Genomic DNA, 25325 nt, shown 5'->3' with positions numbered 1-25325 from the left:
TCGATGGATCGCATGCATACATTTCCTATGGGGCTTACCCAGACACAAATATGTGAGGTTGGCTCTTGAGTCCTCTGGGAAGCTTGCCACAGAGGGTGATACTTCATGTTGGTATGCAAAGATGTTGGCATGGTTTGAGCTACATGGCTTTAGCATGGATAAGTTACCCCCCTTCTAGTACTCCCTTGATGCACCATCTCTTAATTTGAGCATGTTAGAGATTCGCAGGATCATTAGGATGGATCTTACCCAATCGGATATCAGGTGGACGTGGTTGATGCCAGGACAGGAGCTAGGGACAAAGATGGCTTTCTACTGTGAGCATTTTCTTTGTACTATAGATGATGGATTTATTGTTGGCTCGAGATACATTGCGACCCACCTTTCCCATGGGATCAGATTTTACTATTGGCTAGTTACACACCTCCTCACGTTAGCTAGAGATTGAGACTGACATATATAGATCCATCCCACTAGAAGAGTGCATACGCTAGATTATACGTCAATTACAGGCAGAGATAGAGGAGCATTGTATCTTCCACTACCTGACCTATTATGAGATCTGTGGTTGTTTCCAATGTCTCTTTTAGAGACAGATTTGGACCATTGTCCAAAGTCATGGATTTTATCGATTAATGAGGCCTTCGCCTTTTTCTCCTTGAGATACAATGGCTTCATGACATGTGCCTCATAAATACATTTACTCCACGACACCAAGGCCCTTTATAAAGGCAATTCACAGACTTCTTTGCATAGGAGACAAGGAGACTTCCGCACAATTACAACCCCAGTCCACACAAGAGATTATCTGGCTGCCATGGTCCACACACAAACAAGGAGTATTGATTGATCGGGCCGTTCAACTTAGTTGACCAGGACATCCTAGGTCTCGACACAAACACCGACGACACCTTCATAGGCAGATATAGGGAATTACCGCTCTAGCTAGAGCTAGGCCCTCCATACCCACATGAGATTGTACCATCTAGAGCTCATTGTTACTAGATAGAGGTCTACGTTTTACAAATAGCCAGATTTAGTTTCCTTTCTTATTTTGCTTTGTGCTACATAATTTGCCGAGACAGTTATACCATTATACACATTATTGTAACTCATGGTCTCATAGGTCATTTTGGCCTTTTCTAGACGTTAATATATCATTTCATCTCTCTCTCTCTCTCTCTCTCTCTCTCTCTCTCTCTCTCTCTCTCACACACATAAAGGTGGTTGTGAGTTGTGACTAGTGAGCTCAAGGACTAGATTTGAAGTTTGAGATTGGAAGATGGGGGAATAGGGTGGAAAATTGGCCATTTTATAGTTGTAGTTTCCTCATTATTAGAATGATGAGTTTTAGCGTGATAACTTATATGTGCTCTCTGTAATATGTATATATGAATGTGTGGGTGTGTGTGTGTATAAAAACCTATAGATTTAAAACTAACCATAAAAAGAATTGCTTATCAAAATTTGATAATACTAAATACCTAAGTTTTCACAAAAAGTAGTTAAAATCTTTCAACAACCTTGAATTCTAAGGTACCCAAAACCTATAAATTTGAAAATTACAAGTAAAATCTTGAAATTTTGGTGGGATTACACTAAACCTGGTTTTTTTCCAGCTGGGACCACAACCAAATTCAAAAGCTTGGATTGGATGAAGCCAACCGTCCCATTCTTTGAATTAAAAAAAGTTAGCGCTTGGCCCAAGAGCCAAGGTAACGAGCAACAATTATACTAAAAGTGCAAGTAGCAGCCTGAAGGACGCGCCTGGCCCAAAAGCCAACAATTACACTAAAAGCGGAAGTAGAGGGAGCAGGGACGCGGACCGCGGTTGCTTTTGGCGCTTACAGTTTCGCCTTCGGAGTTCGAAAAGCGGCCGAATTTCCTTCCCGGCTTCCGACTTCGTAAAAGTATTAATAGGGGAGACTCGAGCGAGGCCGGCGCAGAAGCGCAGAGAGGGCAGACACAAGAGAAGCACGAGCACCGCACGACACACTCACGCGCAGACACACAAGACCGAAGCTCGAAAGCGGAAACTCAATTCACCGACGACGAATATTGACGATGGCAAGCGCGACGCTTCCGCTGCCAGCCAAGGCCCTTCGTCGTCTTCTTCTCCAGCTTGTTCTTGTTGCACTTACAGTCCTCTCGGCGCATGAGGGCTGCCAGGCTGCCAGGCGCCTGGGACCGCAAGCAAGTTCAGTTATGTCGATAGGCAGATCGCAGGAGGAGGCCGATCCAGCTCATGCGGCGCCAGCTCTAACCAGACGTAGCAGTGCCTTAGCACATTCATCAATATCATCTGCGCCGCCATGCCCCGCCAGCAGCTTCTCTCCCGTGTTGGCCTTCGGCGACTCCACCACCGACACCGGCAACAATCCAGGCTCGATCGCTTCCAGCCTCCCCTACGGCTCCACCTTCTTCCACGAGGCCACGGGTCGCTGGAGCGACGGCAGGCTCATGGTCGACTTCCTGTGCCAGGCTCTCGGGGTGCCTCTGCTGCCCGCTCACCTCCGCGTACAGCAGCAGAACACCACCAGCAGCAGTAGTACTACGGCAGCTGCACGCCCACGGATCATGCAGAACGAGAACTTTGCGGTTGCGGGGGCCACAGCTCTAGACGTACGCACTCTGGAGCAGCTCGCAGGAGTGAACTCCAGCACTCCCGACTCTCTGGACGTCCAGGTGGGATGGTTCCTCGCGGACCTCGAGGCAACCAGTAGACGTACCTCCGCCCCCCTCGACATGAGCAACGCTCTGGTGTACATCGGCGAGATCGGGGGCAACGACTACAACTACGCTTGGTCTTCGCCGCAGCCCGACCCCTCCTCTATCGCCGCCATGGTCCCCTCCGTGGTGCAGAAGGTGGCCAGCCAGGTCGAGGACCGCATCCTCAGCACAGGAGTCAAGAGAATGGTGATGCAGGGGGAGTTCCCCATGGGCTGCATGGCCACCTACATGTCCCGCTTTGCCTCCTCTCCGCACGACTCCCACGGTTGCGTCGCCCACGTCAGCGCCGTGAGCGACCGCCACAACCAGCTGCTCAGCGCTGCCCTCCAGGACATCGCCTCCCGCCATCCTGGCGTGGACATCGTCTACCTCGACACCTCGGCCGCCTTCCTGCAGGTGTTCGACCACGCCTCCGACTACGGCTTCACCAGCACCCAGGCCGCCTGCTTCCCGCGCTTCATGCCGAGCTCCTTCTCCCTCCCGGCCAGCCCCTGCGCCAACCCCAACAACTTCATCAGCTGGGACGGCCTCCACCTCACCGATGCCATGTACGGGGCCATGATGGGCCTCATGCTCAAGGACCCCGCCTTCTCCTCCCCCTCGCCCAGCTTCCTCACCACTGCAGCCGCCGCTTGCGCTTCTAATTGATCTTATAAGCATCTATTCTTATCACCAGAGCTTTTCCCTTCTGCAGCTCTTTAATTGGCTTCCCTAATGGTAGCTCTTTGTATTATCAACCGTCTTTGCATGTATGGTGGCAACCATTTCATGTGCGTATTATTTATATTTTCAAGTTCTCGCCAAATAATCGCATCTCTCGAGTCTCTATTTCTCTACATATATTTGTGGATAGTGAGATTTCCTCCACTATTTAGGAACTAGGACAAGTTTTTGAAATTACGTCATGTGCCTATACACACACACGCGAATATATACGTGTGCATACACAACACGCATTCTCCTTTATTTATTTTGATGAGAATTGTTTACGTCACTCCTACAAGTGCATTTCAAAGGCGAAGCTCAAATGCGAATCGCAACCACCAAGGGCAAGGTTGCCACCACTTTTATGAAGATCCTTTCAAGTTCCCATAAGTCATATCCTACTTTCTAGCTTCGCAAAGGGACACTACTATATCGTCTTTTACCTTGGCCCACGATTCGTTAACCACTCTCGCAACCTTGACCCTCCTGAGAAGCCTAACATTCCTTGTGTGAGTGCTTGGAAGAATTCCACAACTCTAGAGACCCTTCATGTCAATGTCAGGAGTCTCCAAACAGTGCTTGCTTCACGGCACTATCATTTGCAAATTCTACCTAGATCTTGCGAGTTTGCCTTCTCTTTTCTCACATGCTACTACCAACCATGGGATTGGGTGCCATCCCCTACTACCCTTCCTACTTTCATAAGAAGGAGCGCAGCTCCTTCTTGAATCTCCTACAACCTTGCAAAGCTAGAGATAAGTGCGATGGATACGTAGACAAGCACTGGCATTAGCATCATTTTCATGACCCATGAGTCTACATGCATAGCCGAGGGGATGGCTCTTTCACCTTTTGGTTCTCCCTCTACTACCTTCACCTAGCTTGCTAGTTTCTTCACATTAATACATATATCTAGTAGATACCCCAAGTATTGTAACACCTTGCCTAAGTTAATCCACTTGAACTCCTACTAATATAGGAAAGGTTATGGTTTATTCTTCCAACCTAGATACATGATCAATAATGTGATGGCTAATCCGTGAGTCACATAATCAATGTTGTGATGGCTAGTCTCTGAGTCACATGATCCATAAATTTTTTCATACGATGGGATAATAGTTTCTACTAGTTCCTTCTCAGCTCCTCGGACATTGTTAAAGTTATCATCTACCAAAACATGTATATAAAGTTATGCCCCTTTAATGCTAGTGGCAACCCTTTTATTGAAAACCCTGTTGAATCTTCATATGACTACAAGTAATAGTGGAGGAAAAGGGTATGCCTATCAAACCTATGTTTGACCCAAAGAGAGAAGGGAGGGGAGGGACACTTGCACAATTCAAGTACTTCATAATTTTAGCATTAGAGAATGGGTCTATGCCATGTTGACCAATCAAATTGCAAAACACATGAACTTCATGAATTCTATTAAAATCTACTAGTCAATTTGATGACATGCCTTATCAAAGTCCATGTTGATATAGAGCAATACATATTGATGCTTGATACATGACCCATAAGAAAGATTACATTCAACACACAAGATAATGGATCATCCTTCCATACATGAAACGATACTATACATAGTGCACAAATTTGCTACCCAAAAACTTAGTTTTATAATCCATTGCTTTGATCATCACCTTTTAACATTCAACATTATCATAGATATCCACTATGGAATTTTCCTTTTGTCCAAACATTTGGAAATGCAATATTCTAATCTCCTTTGGGAGTATCCCCTTCACTTTGATTCGCTCAAATTATTTGTATACAAAGGAGTGTCCCATCCACTTCAAAGCAATTGGGATATGTTAGATGAACATGCTTTCCAAAGGTATAATAGGACCTCCACATGGATTCCATATGGTCCCAAAAATTTACTAATATGCATCTTGTTCACCACCAATTGTAATTTTGCTACTAAGAAGGGCCTTTCTAATAACGTAATGTGTACTTACTTAGCCCTTCCACCTTGACGAGTGATTGTCACAACATTAGGTCATTAGTATGGTCACAAATGCACATGAACTGAGAATGTGTGCCAAATTGTACTATCATAATGTAAATTCCATTGAATTCTAGCCATGATTTTTTGATAGCTTAGATACTTCTCACATTGAGTTTAGCTAATTTCGTATGGGCATGTCATGCTTAGCTCTAGTAGCCACCCACACCTTCTTCATCTTCTAGGGGAAAGCCACTCTCCTTTACGAAAGGAAATGTTGAAGTACAATGGTGATGCTTTATCCTTGTATCATCATCGAAGCTAATTTCGAAGGTACACAATAGTGGCATATAATCCATGAGCTTGTAAGAAAGAATTAGTCTTAATGTAACAAATGGTAGTTCATCTATCATTAAGATAAGCTTTGATATGCTCAATCATCTTGCTAAATGACACCTAAAGATGGTAACTTTCCACATGTGATAAGTAGCCTACCATCCATTAGTTATGGACCTCACCTACTACTCCATTATACTCATGTAAATAGACCAAGTTATCAAGATAAGTATGATAGTTGATGTTTCATATAGAAGTTGTTCTATGGTTCTTCTCTTGCATACCCTCTTGTGTTTTTCTCTTTTTCTCTATCTAATATCTCCTTCATGGTATTAAAGTTTGTTGGATCTAGGATTGCACAAATGCAAGTACACAAGTTGGAAAGAAGAAGCTTGAAGAGCACAACTCAAAGTGTATTAAGAAGTCTCGATAGACAAGATTTACAAGACTAAGTATACACTAAATTGAATAAGCATATATACAAGGCTGGGTAGGGGGGGAATCTCCTAACAAGGGAAAAATATACCATGATGGTCCTATGTATATTTACACACATTACTATTGAGATATGTTAATAAATCCCCCCTAGAAGTGAGGCAGTGAATAAGAGTTTGCACTTGTGTATAGGGAAGTGCTATGCTCGGTGCACTAAAGCAATCCACAAAGGGGACCCCAAAACATCATTTACTAGCCTTATTTTTCTAAACATCATTTACCAATATCTACTTACTAGCCTTATTTTTCATCTCATTATTACTAGCCTTATTTTTCTAAACTTCATTTACCAATATCTACTTATTGGTACAAAGGAAAGCTTTTTCTTTTATTTTCTAATTAGCAACAAAAGCTTGGTCTACAATGCACATAATGGATTTTTCCCCCTCAAGATTGTTATTCTTGTAACAAAATATAAACCAAATCATTAAATGACAAGGTATTTTACCTTTTTAATTAGCCACAAAAACTTGGTCTGGATTACACATAATGGAAACTTTTTGCCTAGATTGTTCTTCTTGTAGCAAAATATAAACCAACTCATTAAATGAAAAGGCATTCAAATTGCTTTTCAGTATTAAACAAATAATAGATGCAAAACTTTGCTCAGAATTAGAAAAACAATCAAGAACAATTTGCAAAAGTGAAGTGTTTGAAAAAAACTCATTTGTAGCTATCGTTTGCTCCTTTAGATATTTTATCCTAGTCAAAAAACTTTCCAAGGAGTCACCTCTGCCCATATGTTCACTCTCTAACTACTTACAAAGGTAAGAATAGGGGCCTCATTTCTTCTTTGATATAAATGTACAAGTCCATCCCAAGCATCCTTAGTTAACGTCTCTCTCCAACATCACCTTGTCATCCCTTTGACAAACTACTACTACCCTTTGTATCAACTAGTTTACCCATGAGCTCATGTCCTTCCCCTTCGTCATCATTGTTGGCATGGTGGGTGAGGTAGTCATCAGTAGGACCATAACAATATTAGGGGGCACCTTGCCACACTGTATTTGGTGACCATTCTTAGAAATTATATTGTCAAGGTTTGGAACCTTAATAGAACTCATCATTTGATCCCTTTAGATTATTGACATCAAAGTTCTAAAGAACTATTTCAAACGTTATAGCCATACCTTCTTAATCAACCTTATATTGAGGTATGCATGCCACATGTGATCCAGTTTTTCTCATCTATCTCAAGCCTTCATGTCAACATATCTCCAAATATCCTTGTTTACCACACACACATTAAGCCTATTCCAAATCAATTTCACATTTCTTTTCCCACCGAAATTTTTCTTAAGCCAATGGCCCCTTGTGCATAGGATATGTGGATCACATATCTACATGTCATGAAATTTCCTAATCACCCCAACATTGGTTCCATGATGGCATATTCATATAACAAATCTCAATACTTGGAGCTTTCTCAACATCCAAGTGATAACTATGAGAAACACACCATTGATACTTTCCTAAATTCTCTTGGCTCTTATCAATGAGTTTTGGAAAACAAATATATATTTCATTTAAGTGCCCTAAAAGGCTAGAAGGGAATTCACATGGTCCCTTTGAACAAATCCTTGGAATATGACAAATATATTATGATGCATTACACAGGAATACCACAATATGGAGGCTCTCACACTAATAAAAGTTTACTTCTTTGAGAATGTACTCTTTTGTGGTGTCTCACACACCTCCTTCACTAGTAGTAATAGTCTCAAATTGGTGCCTCATATGATGGCTCATAATCTTTATATATGTGAGGTGGACTTCATTCATTTCTTCACCATGTTTTCTTATTTCACCCAAAGAATTGGCTAGTTTAGATTGGGATACAATTTTGGTGTCCTTACATTTCCACAAAATGTTTATCACCTTAACTCTACTTGAGACAATTTGATTATATCAAAACCATATCTTAGCTCTTAAAATAGTATGCTTAATCCATGTCTTATTGAAGAGGTCCATCACATTGGAAAAGCTAGTTGTAGCTTGGTTTATGATTGCATTCTTACTAAATAAGAAGGATAGAACCAAAAATGTTATAGATCATGACTCTATCATTATCAACCTATTGATGTGTGAAGCCTCCATTAATGGTGTGATGCATGACGCATAGGTATTGAATGTCCACCTTGTTTACCACTACAAGTATCATCTTTGGAGCACTAGTTTTCTTGTTATGTTTTCTCATACCCTATAAGTGGATCATTACATTTTGAAATCATAAGCTATTGACTTCCAAAAATATAACATCTTACTTTGGAATTAGCACATTTGCATTGGATGTCATGTAATCATCTCGTTCTTGTGCTCCATGGTTACCTATCCCTCATACTCTTTAGGTACACATGATCTCCTTCCATACACCTATATATCTTAGTACATTTAACACTACAAGGGAAGGGAGTGTGTATTCATCATGCCTTACATTCACAAACTAATTGAATATCATATACAAAACATTAGATGTGCCCGTAAAATTTATACATGGAGGTGACACCTCATCCCAAGGAGGAAGGCACCTATTGCGGCCAGTTAGAAGAGTTTGTGGACATGTGATGGATGGAGTGTCTAAGCCAATCCACCAGTTGGAAGGCATGACTTAGTCTACACCCTCGATACCAAAGAAGACAATCGACCTTTCGAACCTTCCTCTAATCTTGGAGCCTAAGATGGAGGCAATGATCGATACATTGATATCCATGTATGCCGAGTCATTTGATCTGCTGAGTGAGAAAGCGTCTATACCATTATATGATGGTGCCGAGTATCTTGCCTAAAAATGCTACTTGCGCTCCTAAGTGTGTAAGCAAAACACGGGTGGAGTGATGCGAGTGTGATCGCGTTGTTTACGGACATTCTACGTATGCTCCCTTGATCTTTTTGACTCCATTATAAAAAAAACTTGTTGTGATTTTTCAAGGTGTTTTGTGAATTTCTTCCAGGTTGCTAAAGTATTATATATTACCGCCTACAAATGCATTGCTTGAGTCTCGTGATAATGTGCAACTAGTATTACGAAAGCATGGACTACAATAGCATCCATGCATGTGTCAACAATTGTGTATTCTTTCAAGGAGACTGCGCAACTATGGAGACATGTCCAAAGTGTGGTGCTCATAGGTATTGAAAGGACTTCTAGGGAAAAACCATCCACTTATACTGCATATACGTCACATGATTCATACATCGAGCATTGGCGAGCTTGAGAACGTGGCATGTGCAGAATGGATCCACAGATGGAGTCCAAGAAATATCAGCAAATTCACATGCATGGAGCCACATTGACTCTACCTTTCCAGGCTTTGTAGGAGAGCCAAGGAATATTTGGCTTGGTCTTGCTATGGATGGCGTGAACCCATTTGGTCTCCGCTCAACTTTTTATAGTGTGTGGCCTATAGTACTTATTAACTACAACATCCCGCCATGGATTTCTACGAAGCAAGGACATCTCATCCTTAGCTTACTCATTCCCAGGCGCTACAAAGTCAATAATGTGGACGTCCATCTCCGTCCATTAGTTGATGAGCTCAAGATTTTGTGGGAGGAGGGGTTCGTCGTAGAAGATATTTTGAGATTCAAGGAGTGCTCAGGTAAGTAGGCTTCCATCCTCATTGGTGATATCTAACATAGCTCATTCGAGTTTGTGTTGCCTAAAAGGGGTGTTGGGACAAGCTTGGTTATCTTAGGTTATTATACATGTCCATTGTATGGGCCACAGTTAGACTCCCAAAGGTCACGAACCATGAAGAAGATGGTATATCAAGGACACACTGCTTTCTTGCTACAGGGTCATGAACTGAGGGAAGGATTTCTTGGATGACCTCTAATACGAATGAATGCCCACAAGTTGGTATGAGTTGAAAATGGTCCACACAAAGTCACATCTAGATGAAATGTGACAGTTCTCAATTTTCTACGGGTTGTCGTATTGGATCCACTTATAGATCAACGTATGCTTCGTGTGATGGAGTGTGACCGAGTTGTTCAGGTACATTCTACGTATGCTCCGTTGATCTTTTTGAATCCATTATAAAAAAAGGTTGTTGTGATTTTTCAAGGTGTTTTATGATTTTTTCTTAGGTTTCGAAAGTATTATATGTTACCACCTGGAAATACATTGCTTGAGTCTAGTGATAATGCGCAACTGGTATTACGAAAGCATGGACTACAATAGCATCCATGCATGTGTCAACAATTGTGTATTGTTTCGAGGAGACTACGGAACTATGGAGACATATCCAAAGTGTGGTGCTCATAGGTATCGACAGGACTTCCAAGGACAAATCATCCACTTATACTGCATGTACGTCACATGATTCGTACATTGGGCATGCTGAGCTTAAGAACGTTGTCATAGCATGTAGGGTTGAAGGTCACCTCAAGGGTTTGGCAAGAGAAGAATGTATGGGGGTTCAAGAGCTTAAACTCCAGAGATGGTAGAGATAAGAGAAGGGTTGAAGGTTTCAAGCCAAGTTCTTAAAGATAAGAGACATCAGGATGAAGGTAGATTTAGGGAGAAGAGTAGATGGAAGAGAAGGGGTTTGAAGAAATTGAAGATGTAGAAGAATACTAAAAAAAAGAATTAGAAAACATAGAAGAATACTAACAGAGATGACACTTGTCAATTTCTTTCAGCATTATGAGAAGATATAACTCTAATAGATAAAATGTGTACAAAATAATACCTTCCTCTATGCTGCTCAGATCGCCAATCTGATGCTTCCATTGGCTCCAAAAGGGGGGTTAAATATCAAGACACCTGAGGACACCTGATGAGAATTTTGCCAGATCATTCCTTTTTCATCTCCCACTTTTGGAGTGCTGTTCACACTACTTGAAAACAACGATCGCGCATCGTGTGATTTCGCTAATCTCTCTTTTTATATAAAATCCTCTCAAATTGACTGAAAGCTACATGCTTTCTTTTACATGTCATTCTAATCTAGAAGTTGTCTATAATTTTATGGATTTTTACAAGAGATAATATCTAGAATATAAAAAATTGGCTAAAAACTTGTTTAAAAAAAACTAATATTTTGAACCGTGGATACTAACACTAATGCTTAAAGTAGCATTGGCTCTCTAAATCTAAAAGGAAGCCACACTCTAGATTTTTTTACACGGTGTGTGCGTAGCGGCATGACATCCTCTGGCAAGTGCCAAAGTCTTACGGATTTGCAGTGTCAGAAGAAGTATCTTTTGCTATGTCAATGTCTTCATCTACTACTACTTCTTCTTCCTCTATGTCTTCATGCTCTTGAATTATATTCAAGTTTTCTAACTCATATGTTGAAATTTCTCTTCGTTTGAAGAGCTTTATTCTTTTTCCTGCTATGGGTATCTTTATGCTAGTCCCATCCAATTTAGCCAATGAATATGTGGCATTGTCATGAATGACCTTTACCACATACGCGCCAAACCAACGCTTTACCATCTTCCTAGAAGCACTGTATTGATTGTCTAGGCTGTTGTCATAGACAAGCACCCAGTCATTTTCTTGAATTGCTCTTGGCCGAAGTCGATGTTGCTTATCAAATCTTCTTTTGTTCTTTAGTCTTGCTGTCTTTAGCTTCTCAATAGCTCCTTGAACATCTTCAGACCTTCTTTCTAGTTGCCATATGGGCAAAGTCAGCAACTCTTCTCTATTGATGCCTTCCTCCCAAGGTAGAAGACTCCATGTGACAATAGATTCTTCAATTGGCATAACTGGTTGTTGTCCATGCATAAGTTCAGCAAGCATATAGCAAGTCACTGTACCATGAGTAGTTCGGTCAGCCCGTAATGCAAAAGGTAGCATTTTAGGCCATTCTTTGATCTTTCCTCTACAAGACTTTGCTAAAGCTTTGAGAATAGATTGGTGCCCTCTCTCACTTTTCCCATTACCTTCAGGGTTGTAGGCTGATGTTAAAGACAACATAATATCCAATTGAGTAAAGAAGTTGTGTGCCTCATTAGCATCCAACTCTCCTCTATCTGTAGTTACTTTACCCACACAACCATATCTACAAAACACTTCTTCAAACAAAAAATGACATTCAACTTGAGTGAATTTGGTTGTTAAGGCTTTACCTTCGACTTGATTGGTTAGATCCTCTCTTGCAAGCACTAAATACTGCATATTCCATATTCTTGTAGGCATGGTTACAAGATCAATAACCCATCTATAATGTATAGAAAAGGGATAAGTCAGTTGTAACCCATCTCAATGCTCGACCATAGAATACATCTGACACACATCACATGTTTCAACAAAATGTGCTATGTCCTTATACACGTTTTGCCACCAATATTTTTCTTTGACTTTACTAAAGGTTCCCCATATGCCTCTATGGCCAACCCATAGGCTTTCATGAAATTCCTTCATTACCTATTGTTGCAATCTTTTGTTACCTAAAACTCAGACATGCGCTCCTTTCTTTTTCTTTGTGTGCTTCCATAGATGTCCTTCTTTAAGAAGAGAGCCATAAGCTTTTCTCTTGATATGCTTGAACTCCTCATCAGTCCAAGTCTCCTTCTTCATTGTGCTCAAATATTGGCTGATCTTTAGCCAATCTTCTTCATAATCTTCTTCAAGGAAATGAACTAGAACTTGAGCAATGCAATGAGTATGCTGGCTTCTAGTTGACCATCTTGTTGTTTTCAGCTTTGGACCAATATATGCAGTAACTAAAAAGTTATTTTCAGTAGCCATGGAATGAAATCCAACAAGTATAGATTCTTCAGCTTCATCTTTTTCCATGAACTCTTCTTTATTGTGATATCTTGCACGCGATAGCATGTCAGCAACTAGATTAGCCTTTCCTGCAATATGCTTTAATTCTGGGTTGAGAGACTTAATATATCCAATCCATCTTAGCATAGCAATGTCGAGTGTAGAGTAGTTGGCAATCATGCCCAAGAGTGGAAGACAATTAGTTTCTACCACTACGAAAGCACCTATAAAGTATTCATGATCACACTTTAATGCTATTACAACTCCCCACAATTCCCTTTTTACTTGTGCATATCTTCTTTGACATTCATTGAGAGCTTTTTCTCCAAAACGAATTGCATACCTGTTTCCTTCAAGATCCTCTTGGCCAGCAACCCATCCTATCCCAATGGGGCTTGCATCCACAGTAAGGATGATGGGTTGACCATTTGAATAATCAACCCTTTTAAGAGTGGGGACTGAAATTAACAAATTCTTTAATTTGTGCCTAGTGAAAGTATGCTCTTATTCCAAGAGAATCTTTGGTTTTTTCTTAATAATTGATAAAGATTTTCGGCTATATGAGCAACATGTGATATCCACATGAGATAGAATACACATGCACCAAGATATCTTCTCACCTCAGAGATATTTGTGTATTTTTCTTGCATTCTGCTAATGGCATCTATCTTGATTGGTGAAGGTTTACGTCCGTAAGGGCCACACAAATGTCCGACAACTAGGACTTCTTCTACTCCAAAAATCAACTTAGCTCCAGAAAGGATAAGATGTATCTCTTCTAGCCTTGTCAAAATCATGTCACAATCATGAATATGGTTAACTACAAATGTCCCGCAGTCATCTTCATCAAGCTCCTCATTCTTTTCATTGACTTCACATCCCTTGATAGGTACATCATCAAGAAATGGAAGAGTAAGTTGTGAAATAAAGTCCCTCAAGACTTTGTGCATGGCAATCATCATATGGGCTATGGAATTTGTTGCACCTTTTGGTAAAGTAATGTCTTCCTGCTTAACAAATTCTTGAATAGTTTGATAAAAATCCAATGTACATACTTCTATGGACTGATTTTCAGCCTGATTTTCTACATGAGCAGCTATATATATTTCAGCCAATGTGTCAGTAGTAATTAGTATTAAAAAAAACTGCCCAAACTATCTTCATTTTCAGCCATAATGTCATAAGTTTTTAGCTCCCTTTTTACATGACATAAATATTTTCTTTCAGCTTTAGTCATGGCCGGAGGGGCCTTTAACAGCCCATACTATTGGATGTACTATATATAAATTTTCTAGAGACATAGTTTCTGTAGCATAAGGAGGTTCAATCTTTTTACATGACATACTACCATACCCTCCTTTTATAGTAGTGTAGCCCCAAAAACCCTTGAATTCTTGGGCATTAGGAGGCACATGATAATCACGCAATCGATCTCTGTTTGGATGATGGTTAACATACACAGTAAGAAATCGGACAGCTCATTCATTATCCTTACTTCGGATTCGAGCATAGGAAGAACCATCATCAAGAGCTTTTGTTTCCAAGCGGGCTTTAGAAATGTAAGGTTGCCCAAGAATGATAGGGTAACTACAAGAGTCTTGAACAAAAAAGTGAAGATTGTCTTTTATGTCTCCAATAGTTACCTGCACATTAGGGCATGCAGCATATAACTATCCACAAGAGTTGTTTGCAACTCTCATTCGCCATCTTGGATCAACATCTATGGGCCATCCGCCACTTTCCTAGAGACTCCTTGCCATGACGTTTATCTCCGAGCCATGGTCTGGTGTTTCTTTTTCTCTAGTTTTGAAGACTGCCTCTCTTGTTGCTCTTTCCCAATGCGTACGGGAGTAGTGATTGCTTGGAATGAACTGAGCCTCTTCCTCCTCATGCATATGTTGTAGACAACCTTCTTTATGAGAGGTGGGCTGCCCAACTGGTTTGGATTAGTTGACCATTACATTTTCAGCTTTCACTTCTTTAATTTTTGCATTCATTCTTTCTTTATCTTCAGCTTCAATTGCTACAATTAGTTCTTTAACTGCTTCAAGATGAATTCCTTGTGAAGTAGGCTTCTCTTCAACCTACACAAAAACTCGAAGAACTTGCAAAAAAGCATGCATTGTTTCTTCAGCTTCATCACTAACATATTGTATTTTCCTTTTGATTACATTAATAATTACATCATGGAATTCACATTTAGTAATTCCAAGAATTTTTCCTAAGGTGAATTTAATTTTGCTTCCTAGAATTCGTTCTTCTAGGACTCCTTTGAGATCGGTTGCAGATTCTATGTCAGACTGCAATTTGTAGGTTGGTTGCTTACCTTTCTTCTTTCCTTCGGTCTTCTTTGTTTATGGCGCATCTTCCATAACTTGATCTGGGGTTATATTTTTAGCAAGCTTTGGTTGTTCAGGCATTCCTCTAGTTATCCATTTTGAAGGGCCAGAAGGCCCTCATTCATCTTCTCTTTTCTTCAATCAAGACTTCTTTATGATTAACATCAGCCAAATGTGCAAAGGCAAAAAAAGAATCTACTAGTTCTTTCCAACTAGTTATTCCTCGAATGCACTGACTGGCATTAGCCAAATCTTCTTTGGCTACTTTACCACGTTCCATTTGATCTAGTTTCTGCATCCATACTTTAGATTGCACATTAGCTTTACATGCTTTCAAACTTGATTTAGTTGTCTCAATTTGCAGCCCATAGGTAGCTGCATCAATTGCTACGTAGGCATTCATTACAGCTAAATCTTCTAATCCTTTCTTCATTCCACCATTGCCAAAATTTTGCTCCAGTGGAAGACCAGTTTCAGCTGCATGAATTTTTTTGTCATTCCAAAAGATGAGCTTCTGTGCTTCAACCTCACAAAAGGAAAAACACTCCCTCTTGTCATGTTGTTGGTTGCCACACCAAATACAGTTCCTCTTAAAGCCTTGTCTCATGGGTCTTTGAGTTGATGATCGTCCTCATTCTTCAACTTTGACATCCAGCTTCTCCACCTTGGAACTAATTTGTGCAAGATTCAGATGAAGGTCACACATGCTTTTAATGAGTTCATCCATTACATCATTTTTAAAAGGAAGAGAAGAAGAAAGAGTTGGTTGATTAGTCAAAGGAATATGGGATTTTGAAGGTGGAACAAGCTCCATCAATGTAGTTGTTGAAGTTGAAGTAGAGCCCAATCTTAGTCGCATCTGGTCTCTTTGAGCAATCATGTTAAGTTCATCAGTAACATCTGTCCATGTAGTCTTGACTCCTAATTCGAAGGTAGCATGTTCTAAGTGATCAGCAAGCTTTTCTTGCAGAATGGGATCTGTAGCCATAAGGAATAATTCAATCTTTTGACCTTCCATAATTTGTTGGTCTTCAGCATTAAGTTTTAAATTTACTTCCAAACTCATGATACTGTAACGTGTCCACCTATTGTCTTCAGGACACGTCTTAGTAGTCCATTGGAAAGGTTGTCTAGAAAGCTCTGCCCGGCACTCCCATGGAATGTTACGGGGTTTGCGATCTAAGACTTTCCGCGTCTGCCACGTAGCAGAAGTATTCTGGCCGTTCCCACCTAGGACCGGCCTGAATTAGGGTTTTCCCTATTGGTCATTTCCTAAACAACAACTAGCATCAAACCCGAGTGAACTACTTTACGCAGAAATGCCAGGTCCAAAGCGGATTCACACTGCACTTGGTTCAAGGAGAATGGGAAACAAGAGGGATGCAATGCTTGACCTCTCTGCCATAAGGCATAGTCCCATTCCGTTCCCCTAAAACAGCGTAAATCAGAATTATTATAACTTAGACTCTAGGTCAACGCCCTTGCTGTACGTGTCCCTTGAACGATCTTCTTGCTATCCATCATGATTGAGAAAATTTATCGGTCAACTGAGACCACCCATCCGTAGGACGGACCCATGGCCACATCCACCGCACGTTCCTCAGGTTGTTTTAGCTATCTAATTACCTACCACATTTAGTTGGACAAGCATCAACAAACAACTTTCTTAGTTACGTCGTTAGGCACCGGTTCCTTCACGTAATCATAGCACTTGACATAGAAAAGCAATGTCAAACAAGTTTTTTTTCAATATGGTATCATATTTATCTTTGAAATACATAAAGTCCAGCCTGTAGGCTTATCCATAATCCGCTCGAAGGCTATCCAGCAATCCACAGGGATTACTAATCCAAGATTCCGCCCGTAGACTAGTATGCAGGCCGCGAGATCCAATCTCGAGTCATGTTGGCCTCTTGTGTAGGGCCGCAAGGTGAGGGATTTACGGCCAGAGCCCCCTCTGGCACCCAACCGTCCTCCTGCTCCAAGTAGCGCTCAACGGAGAGACCTCTCACTGTGGGTTCGATCCACCTTCCCGGCACGGTTAACAACCCCCTTGGTTAGGTTCAAGCAGGCAATCGAGGTAAACTGAAGCTGCCTCTCCCTTCAGGCCTACAACCTGAAGCATTAGATATATTTTCAGCCTTTAATTCTTTGAGCAAACAAAGCAAAATAGTGCTCTTAAAACTGTTACAAGCACAATCATTTCCATTGGTCGTTATTTTTTGCCAACTGCTAAGGAGTGAGTCCTTCTTTCCGAATGCATCTAGCACTCGATCTGGGATCAATTGCGACTTGGCAAGATCCCCAAGGGTTTATTTGTTAACCCTATATCCTGGGTTAGGGCCATACCCTATTAACCCCACTTAATCAATACCTTAAGTTCAAATAGCAGTACATATATTATTCCAATTTGGTCTTTTGCTTCCAAACAAATATCCAATTCCCATATTCTTGGTCACTTTACCCAAGAAAGGTACTATATCAAGACGTTTATTCATTCTTTTGCAAGATAACTTGCATAAGAATCTGCTAATCTTATTCCAAGGAATTGGCCATTCCCTTGTGATCAATTCACAAGATCATGCGACTCTGCAACTTGTTGCACAAGTGTCGCATCAAACTATGGGACTATTTACCCATCCAATAGAGTCTTATAATCACGAAATCATGATTAGATATAACAATCCATTCCTGATTGCATTAGGCGGACATTGTCGGTCCTAGGGTTCCAAGTTCAAGCCGAATTTCATCTTTTTAGCCAGACATCCTTAGGGTAAAAACCCTAGATCATTTCTCACAAGTATGTCCTACTGTCCCTACATTCCATGAATGTGGGCAAGTCTTTAGGGTATAGGAGTTTTAGCTTTGGCAATACGAGCGACTAGGTCACGTCCACAATGTGTTAAATCCTAGTTATCTCTTTGGGATATGTTGCATTGAATTAACCCTTTTCTAAATGAGTACCTCGCGGTTTTAGGTGTTTAGGTTTAAACCAATTTAACTTGTCTATTTTTGAAGATAATTACCCTACCATTTCCATAACCACATGATTCATTGTTTGCGTGTAAGTTGATTTTCAAACCCTAACTTTTCGGGTTAAGATCAAATCATAGGTTAAGTTATAGCATAATTCCAATTGATCATCCTATAACATGCAAACAAGATTCATGCTACTAAGCTTTAGGATTTTATGTTTAAACATGCAGCCTTTTTCTTCTTTCTTTTCCGAACAAATTTGTCATATGCTGAACTTACACAACCTTTTGTTGATTTGAGTTTTTAGGCCACTTGCGTAGAGTTAAATCTTCTTCATGCAGCCTTAGCAATTTCCTACAATTGCAAGCAACTTTCTTTAAGAATCGTTTCAAAGAAAATATGTTCAATAATGCGATATGCGGTTTATTCCTTCCATGCCTAATCGAAGTGTACTATCATAATTTCGTTTTGTAAAGATGGGCATTAATATTGCAAAGTCCCGGGGAAAGAGGCATTGAGACGCTGCTCTGAGCTGGGAGGGTTTTAAATCCCGAGGGGGGGGTGGAAAAAGGGGGTTTATGAAAACCCTCTAAAAGAAGGCTTAAGAAGCCACAGGAAGGGGGGCTTCCAAGGAGGCTTTAGAAGCTTCCCCACGAAGCCCAAGAAGCTTCTTAAGCTTCTGGGGTAAATGGAGGCCCACGTGGAGGAAGGGAAAGGCGACGGTTGGTGTACTCCCAGAACGACGGCAGCGGCAGCTGGCGCAAGGTGATGGCGGTGTTCCAGTGGCTACAGAGGCAGTCTCCCCTCTCCTTCACATGGCCAGGCGGTGTTATGCAGCACCTCCCTCCTCCCAGCAACACACGGCTTCCACTTCCCTCACGACTGGCGGTGATATGGCCTCTCCCAGCTCACGGCAGCATCTCGATGCCTCCTCCTCTCTCAACAGCAGCGTCAGTAGGGTGTCGGCTCCTTTCTCACAGCCTTCCTCCTCCTTTCCACGACTACTAGAGGCCCTAGTTTTATAGGCGTGAGGGAGAGGTACCTCCCTCCATATGCGGCCATTGGCATGGCCTTCTCCCTTCTGCAAGCTCCAGCAAGGAGCTTATTCACTCTTGCTATTTCCCTTTCCTCCAGCCCAACAGTCGACTAGGGAGGAAAAGGGGAATTAAAAAAAATTGCCATTATTTTCAATTTATTATCCTCATGACCTCCTATTAAGAGGAGGTTCATGTGAAGAATGTGTGCTTAGAAATCGGCAATGTTACAGGTATATAGCTATTGTAGCTAAACCTTTGTTGGGTTTTTCAACCCATTCAGTGAAACTTTTCTTCGTCATAAGGCCAAAGTTTTCTAAGAAGAAATCTTCGCATAGGGCTTTTTTGAATGCAGCCCAATCCTCATCTTGCTAAAATAGACCACAGATTCTCTCATGAAGACCATGCTTGGCTAGTCTGGCAAAATAGTGACTCCATGCATGTTGTGGTAAACCAAAGAAGAGTATTTTTTCAACATACAAGCGAATAAAAACAGAGACATTTTGACCATTAAATGTTTTTACTTCCCACCCAGCTTCCTCTAGGGCCTTGATTAGCTATGGAATCAATCTTCTATTCATCTTACCTTTGTTGTTGTTGTTGTTGTTGTTGTAACATTTGGATTTGTTGTTGCTGAGTCTACTGTAGTATGCACACCAATTTTTGTAGAGTATCTCCCGAAGAATTCCCCATCTTGGAGTTCTCTTACAGCGACCTTCACATCGAGTTCACCAATGTCACAACGCCTACGATTAAAGGTCACCTACTCACGGGTTTGGCAAGAGAAGAATGTATGGGGGTTCAAGAGCTTAGACTCCAGAGATGGTAGAGATAAGAGAAGGGTTGAAGGTTTCAAGCCAAGTTCTTGAAGATAAGAGACAGCAGGGTGAAGGTAGATTTAGGGAGAGGAATAGATGGAAGAGAAAGGGCTTGAAGAATTGAAGATGTAGAAGAATACTCAAAAAAAAAAGTAGAAGAATACTAACAGAGATAAAGCCTATCAGTTTCTTTCAGCATTATGAGAAGATATAACTCTAATAGAAAGAAACGTGTACAAAATAATATCTTCCTCTATGCTGCTCAGATCACCAATCTGATGCTTCCATTGGCTCCCAAAGGGAGATTAAATACTACAGCACCTGGCTAAAATTCTGCCAGATCACTCCTTCTTCATCTTCCACTTTGGAGTGCTCTTCACTGCCTAAAAACAACGATCGCATGTCGCGCGATTTTGCTAATCTCTCTTTTTATATAAAATCCTCCAAATTGGTTGAAGGCTACATGCTTTCTTTTACATGTCATCCTAATCTAGAAGTTGTCTATAGTTTTATGGATTTTTACAAGAGATAATATTTAGAATATTAAAAATTGGCTTAAAATTTGTCCAAAAAAAATCTAACATTTTGAACCATGGACACTAACACTAATGCCTAAAGTGGCATTGGCTCTCTAAATCTAAAAGGAAGTCACACTCTAGATTTTTTTGCGCGATGTGCGTATAGCCGCACGACAACGTGGCATGCACAGAATGGATCCACAGATGGAGTCTAAGGAGTATCAGCAGATTCACATGCATGGAGCCAAATTGACTCTACCTTTCCAAGCTTTGCACGAGAGCCAAGGAATATTTGGCTTGGTCTTGCTATGGATGGCATGAACCCATTTAGTCTTTGCTCAACTTTTTACAATGTGTGGCCTATAGTCCTTGTTAACTACAACATTCCGCCATGGCTTTCTATGAAGAAAGGACATCTTATCCTTAGCTTACTCATTCCTAGGCGCTACAAAGTCAAGAATATGGACGTCCATCTCCATCCATTAGTTGATGAGCTCAAGATTTTGCGGGAGAAGGGGTTTGCCGTAGAAGATATTCCAGGATTTGAGGAGTGCTCAGGTAAGTAGGCTTTCATCCTCATTGGAGATATCTAACATAGCTCGTTCAAGTTTGTGTTGACTAAATAGGGGTGTTGGGACAAGTCTGGTTACCTCAGGTTATCATGCATGTCTATTGTTTGGGCCACAGTTGAAGGTTGGCTGGTGTCAAAGACATTAGTGCATATTTCACAGTGGCTACCAATGGAGGATTCAGACAACAATATCCTATGGTCGCTGGAGGATGAAAGACTGACCAGAGATGTGGTGGTTGGAAATGGGGTAGAAAAAGGGATGGATGCTACAATGGAGGAGAAAGTGAATCATTTTTGTATGTTGCATCATGCATCCATGGAGAAGTGGCTTGCTAGGTACAAGCATGCACTAGGAAAGATCGAGAAGAAGCATGATCTAAATTTTGATGTAGTATATGCCACCAACCAATTCAATATCTTGAGGGTATGAAACATGTATGTCACCATATCAGATGGCCTGATTCAGAGATATGGTGGACCAGGAGTTGTCTCAGACACCATAAGGTTGTTTCGTGAGATCTACTTTTGTACGCTTTGATGCTTTGGTTTCTAGTAGACAAGGTCAATGCTTTAGAATAGGCTCGGTTGTAGGGGTGCTACAAAGATGTGGATGCTATAAGCCCACAATCGGTTCTAGATAAGGGTGCTACTCCTCGCTCTTGTAAAGGTTCCAAAGAGGGTGGTTCAAGTGCTTGTTGTGGAGGCATCGATGTAGTGTCTCCGTCTCATCATTCTAGTGGATACGTGTCATCTCTCTGAGATTTGTCACACCTGTGGGGACATCTACTCTAGTGACTTTGACTTTTGCTCAGCCATCCATAGATGGCATCCCTATGGGTGCTACTCCGAGAGATACTATCCCTGTGGATACACCAAATATACACATGTCTCTTGGTTATGCCTACTAGGAGTGTGGTCATAGGTGGGAGAGGACACATCTTATACATACCCTAGAGGGATATGGATACCTCGTAGATGATAGGACAAGTGCTATGATCATTAATGATGAGGGGAGGAGGGTGATGTGTCCCCCCTTGAGAGAGTTGTGCCAACAATTTTTTAGGCACAACGTCTTAGATCATTGGAAGAATATACCTTAGGGGAGCAAGGACTATGTAGTGGCATCCTTGCATGAGGAGTTTTCAGTATCTACCACGGCAGAGAGGTTTTCCACTAGGTGGATGATGGAGTGTACGCGTGCATACATGTCACATATAAGATCGCACGCAAGCAAGGTACTCAAGAGAGGCGCCTCAAAGCTAGAGTGGCTATAAATGCATATGATTGGTGGAGACTCAAGGAGGAGGCTACAGATTCTCCAAGACGTTGGCGATAGTAATAGGAGGCAGTGAGGGCACAATTTGGAGGCAAGGATCGTGCATCATTTGGGGAGTGGTGGTCACATGTCTTATCTGTAGGAATTTGTAATTTTTTATTTTGTTCTTATGGCTTTCTTATTTGCAATATCACTTGTACTAACAATCATTTTTCTAACAGTTGTATTTTATTTTCTTTGTAGCACTCCATCACAAACCGTGATTCCATTGGTTTAGAGAGTTGATATACAAAGAGACATGGTCTCATTGCACTCATTGATAGACCTATGCATGCACAGCCTAGTAAGTCAATCATATTTCTTGTTCATAGTTACTATTTTTTTTTTAAATGCATTATGTATAGTGGAATGATATGTAGTTGTTCATTTTGCAGAGTCTGTTTGATGCTCCTTTGCGTCGAGATGAGATTTCTGATTGCAAGGATCTGTAGCTCATGCTTGGATTCATGGAGCACACACCCTCTTCTTTTTTGGTCCTATGATCTATGCAAGCATCTTCCATGTACTATTCCTTAGATGTACTTATCATCCTTTGTATAGAATTTGATATACAGATAGAATTTCATGTTAGTTTTGGCTCTCCTATCTCTCCATGGTTCCATGTAATGCCATGAGTTTTGATTAGTGGTCTTGTACTTATTCTATGTATCAGTCTTGTGGGTTCAAGTACATTTTGCACTCATCTTAATTACCATTGCGTACCCAATATGTAATTCATTTGTAGAATATTATACAGTACATGGTGCTATGTGCCTGCCACAAATTTTTTTTTCTCTGTATCTATTCCTATTAGCATCACTAATTTCTCTATAGGTGTCGCTATTGTCATCTCTATTTATGTTGCAAACCGCCGCTATATGGGTCCCTATTTGTGACACAAAAGTGACTCAAATAGCGATGCAAACAACGACAGTTTTTGTGACGATTTTATACAGATGATTATATTGATGATGGGGGAAAATTTTTTAATGAACATTTGCGTCTCTTTGAACATCAATATGAGGCGTGTATCTTGTAGTGCAAGCTTCCACCTAAATTTCAATGCATTATTCTAATTAAAAACATGTATCCCTAGCAACGACCCATAACTTTTGCATATTCTCCCCATCCTAAGATATTCTACTTTATCACTTTGGCGAGAGCTCTATTGACTATTGGTCTATTTTTCGAATGAGACACTTCTATCTATCATATCACACATAATCATAGTGGTTGCCAAGAGCCGTATTAAAGTCATTAAAAATATATGACATATTGTGGGTGTTCATTCATGAAGCACCATGCCATAGCATTTTGTACCTTTAGTTTGGATAATATTTTCAAAACAAAACACCTTCAAGGAAAACTTTTATGCAAAGTACCTCAACATTTACAACATATCCTTGTTACATCCTCATAGAATGATGCATTTTGACATTATGAAAGGTGGGAAATTATGTAATATATTTTATACCTATGATTTGATATTGCTTGAGACTCTACTTTTTATTATATACATGTGTTATTGGTATACAAGGACGTTATTCTAAGGATCATGTGATGCTTTAGTTTGTGATCATTATAATTACAATCACTACAAAATATAGGCCATATATCAATGTCTAAAGTAATATAACACAATATTAGTGAGTTTGGGCAATAAGGAATATTTAGTTTCCTCAATTTAAATGATGATAATCGGAACTTGAGGTCATTCCTCCATCATCTCTACATGTAAAATATTTATCTCATGAGGATTAATACTAGGATTCTTGAACACCAATGCTTAGTCACCTTGAATGTACCAAACACTCCAAACTAGTACTCGTGAAAGATCCAAATCTTCCAAGTTCACAATTAGTTCTCAAGGAACATGCAATAAGTACCATCTTAACCATCACAGACTAGGAATGATACTTCCTAGGTTCCCAGGGCCTTCCTGCATGCTCAAGGGTATCATATATATTTTACATATCTCTAACTTCTTAAGAAAACTATGCCAATGGCCTTGTATAATCAAGAGTGATTATCTTATCCTAGGTTTTCCAGCACCCACAATCAAGAACTACAAAAGTAGTTGCCCTATATCATTGCTACAACTTGTGAAAAGCTACAAGATGAGCTTACCAAGCCTATTTCATCATCCAAGTCTTAGATTCCATCATGCCTTGTTGGGTGCTAGTTATGAGGATTATTACTAGGGGGACTAAATACTTAAGTAGAAAGAGTCATGTAAGTGAGAGTCAAGAGTCATGTATTCAACCATGTCTAATAGAAATTTATCGATTCAAAAGAATGTACTCAAATGTTGTAATGAGATCCAATGCAATAAATATACTGTGCAATGTAATGCAGTTAGATGAGACAAGTTATCATTTGCCGGCACCCACAATCAGGAACTACAATAGTAGTTTCCCTATATCATTGCTACAACTCGTGAAAAGTTACAAGATGAGCTTACCAAGCCCATTTCATCATCCAAGTCTTAGATTCCATCCTGCCTTGTTGGGTGCTAGTTATGAGGATTATTACTAGGTGGACTAAATACCTAAGTAGAAAGAGTCATGTAAGTGAGAGTTAAGAGTCATGTATTCAACCATGTCTATAGAAATTTATCGATTCAAAAGAATGTGCCCAAATGTTGTAATGAAATCCAATGAAATAAATATAATGTGCAATGTAATGCAGTTAGATGAGACAAATGTTCTATATTTGAAAATTTTCTATGCATTTAGAATAATATGTTAGATGCTCATTCTATTCTTTAAGAAATGAAGTAATGATACTCAAGGATTTATTTCTTACTATGAGGTCAG

At 40.5% G+C, this 25325-nt stretch overlaps 1 protein-coding gene across 1 annotated transcript; it reads left to right on the top strand.

Annotated features, from left to right (window-relative positions):
* The first annotated feature begins 1897 nt into the window (after positions 1 to 1897).
* On the top strand, positions 1898 to 3378 carry LOC148014735 (GDSL esterase/lipase At3g48460-like). Its single transcript, XM_087666589.1, has one exon. It carries the CDS (start codon positions 2065 to 2067, stop codon positions 3376 to 3378), a length of 1314 nt encoding a protein of 437 aa, XP_087522715.1. The 5' UTR covers positions 1898 to 2064.
* The last annotated feature ends 21947 nt before the right edge of the window (positions 3379 to 25325 follow it).

The sequence above is a fragment of the Lygodium microphyllum genome, chromosome 25 (genome assembly GCF_053477565.2).
Source record: "Lygodium microphyllum isolate KBCC chromosome 25, Lygodium_microphyllum_v1.1.10, whole genome shotgun sequence".
Classification (NCBI taxonomy): domain Eukaryota; kingdom Viridiplantae; phylum Streptophyta; class Polypodiopsida; order Schizaeales; family Lygodiaceae; genus Lygodium; species Lygodium microphyllum.
Note: the sequence above shows the minus strand (reverse complement) of the source record. Positions and strands in the feature narration are given on the sequence as shown.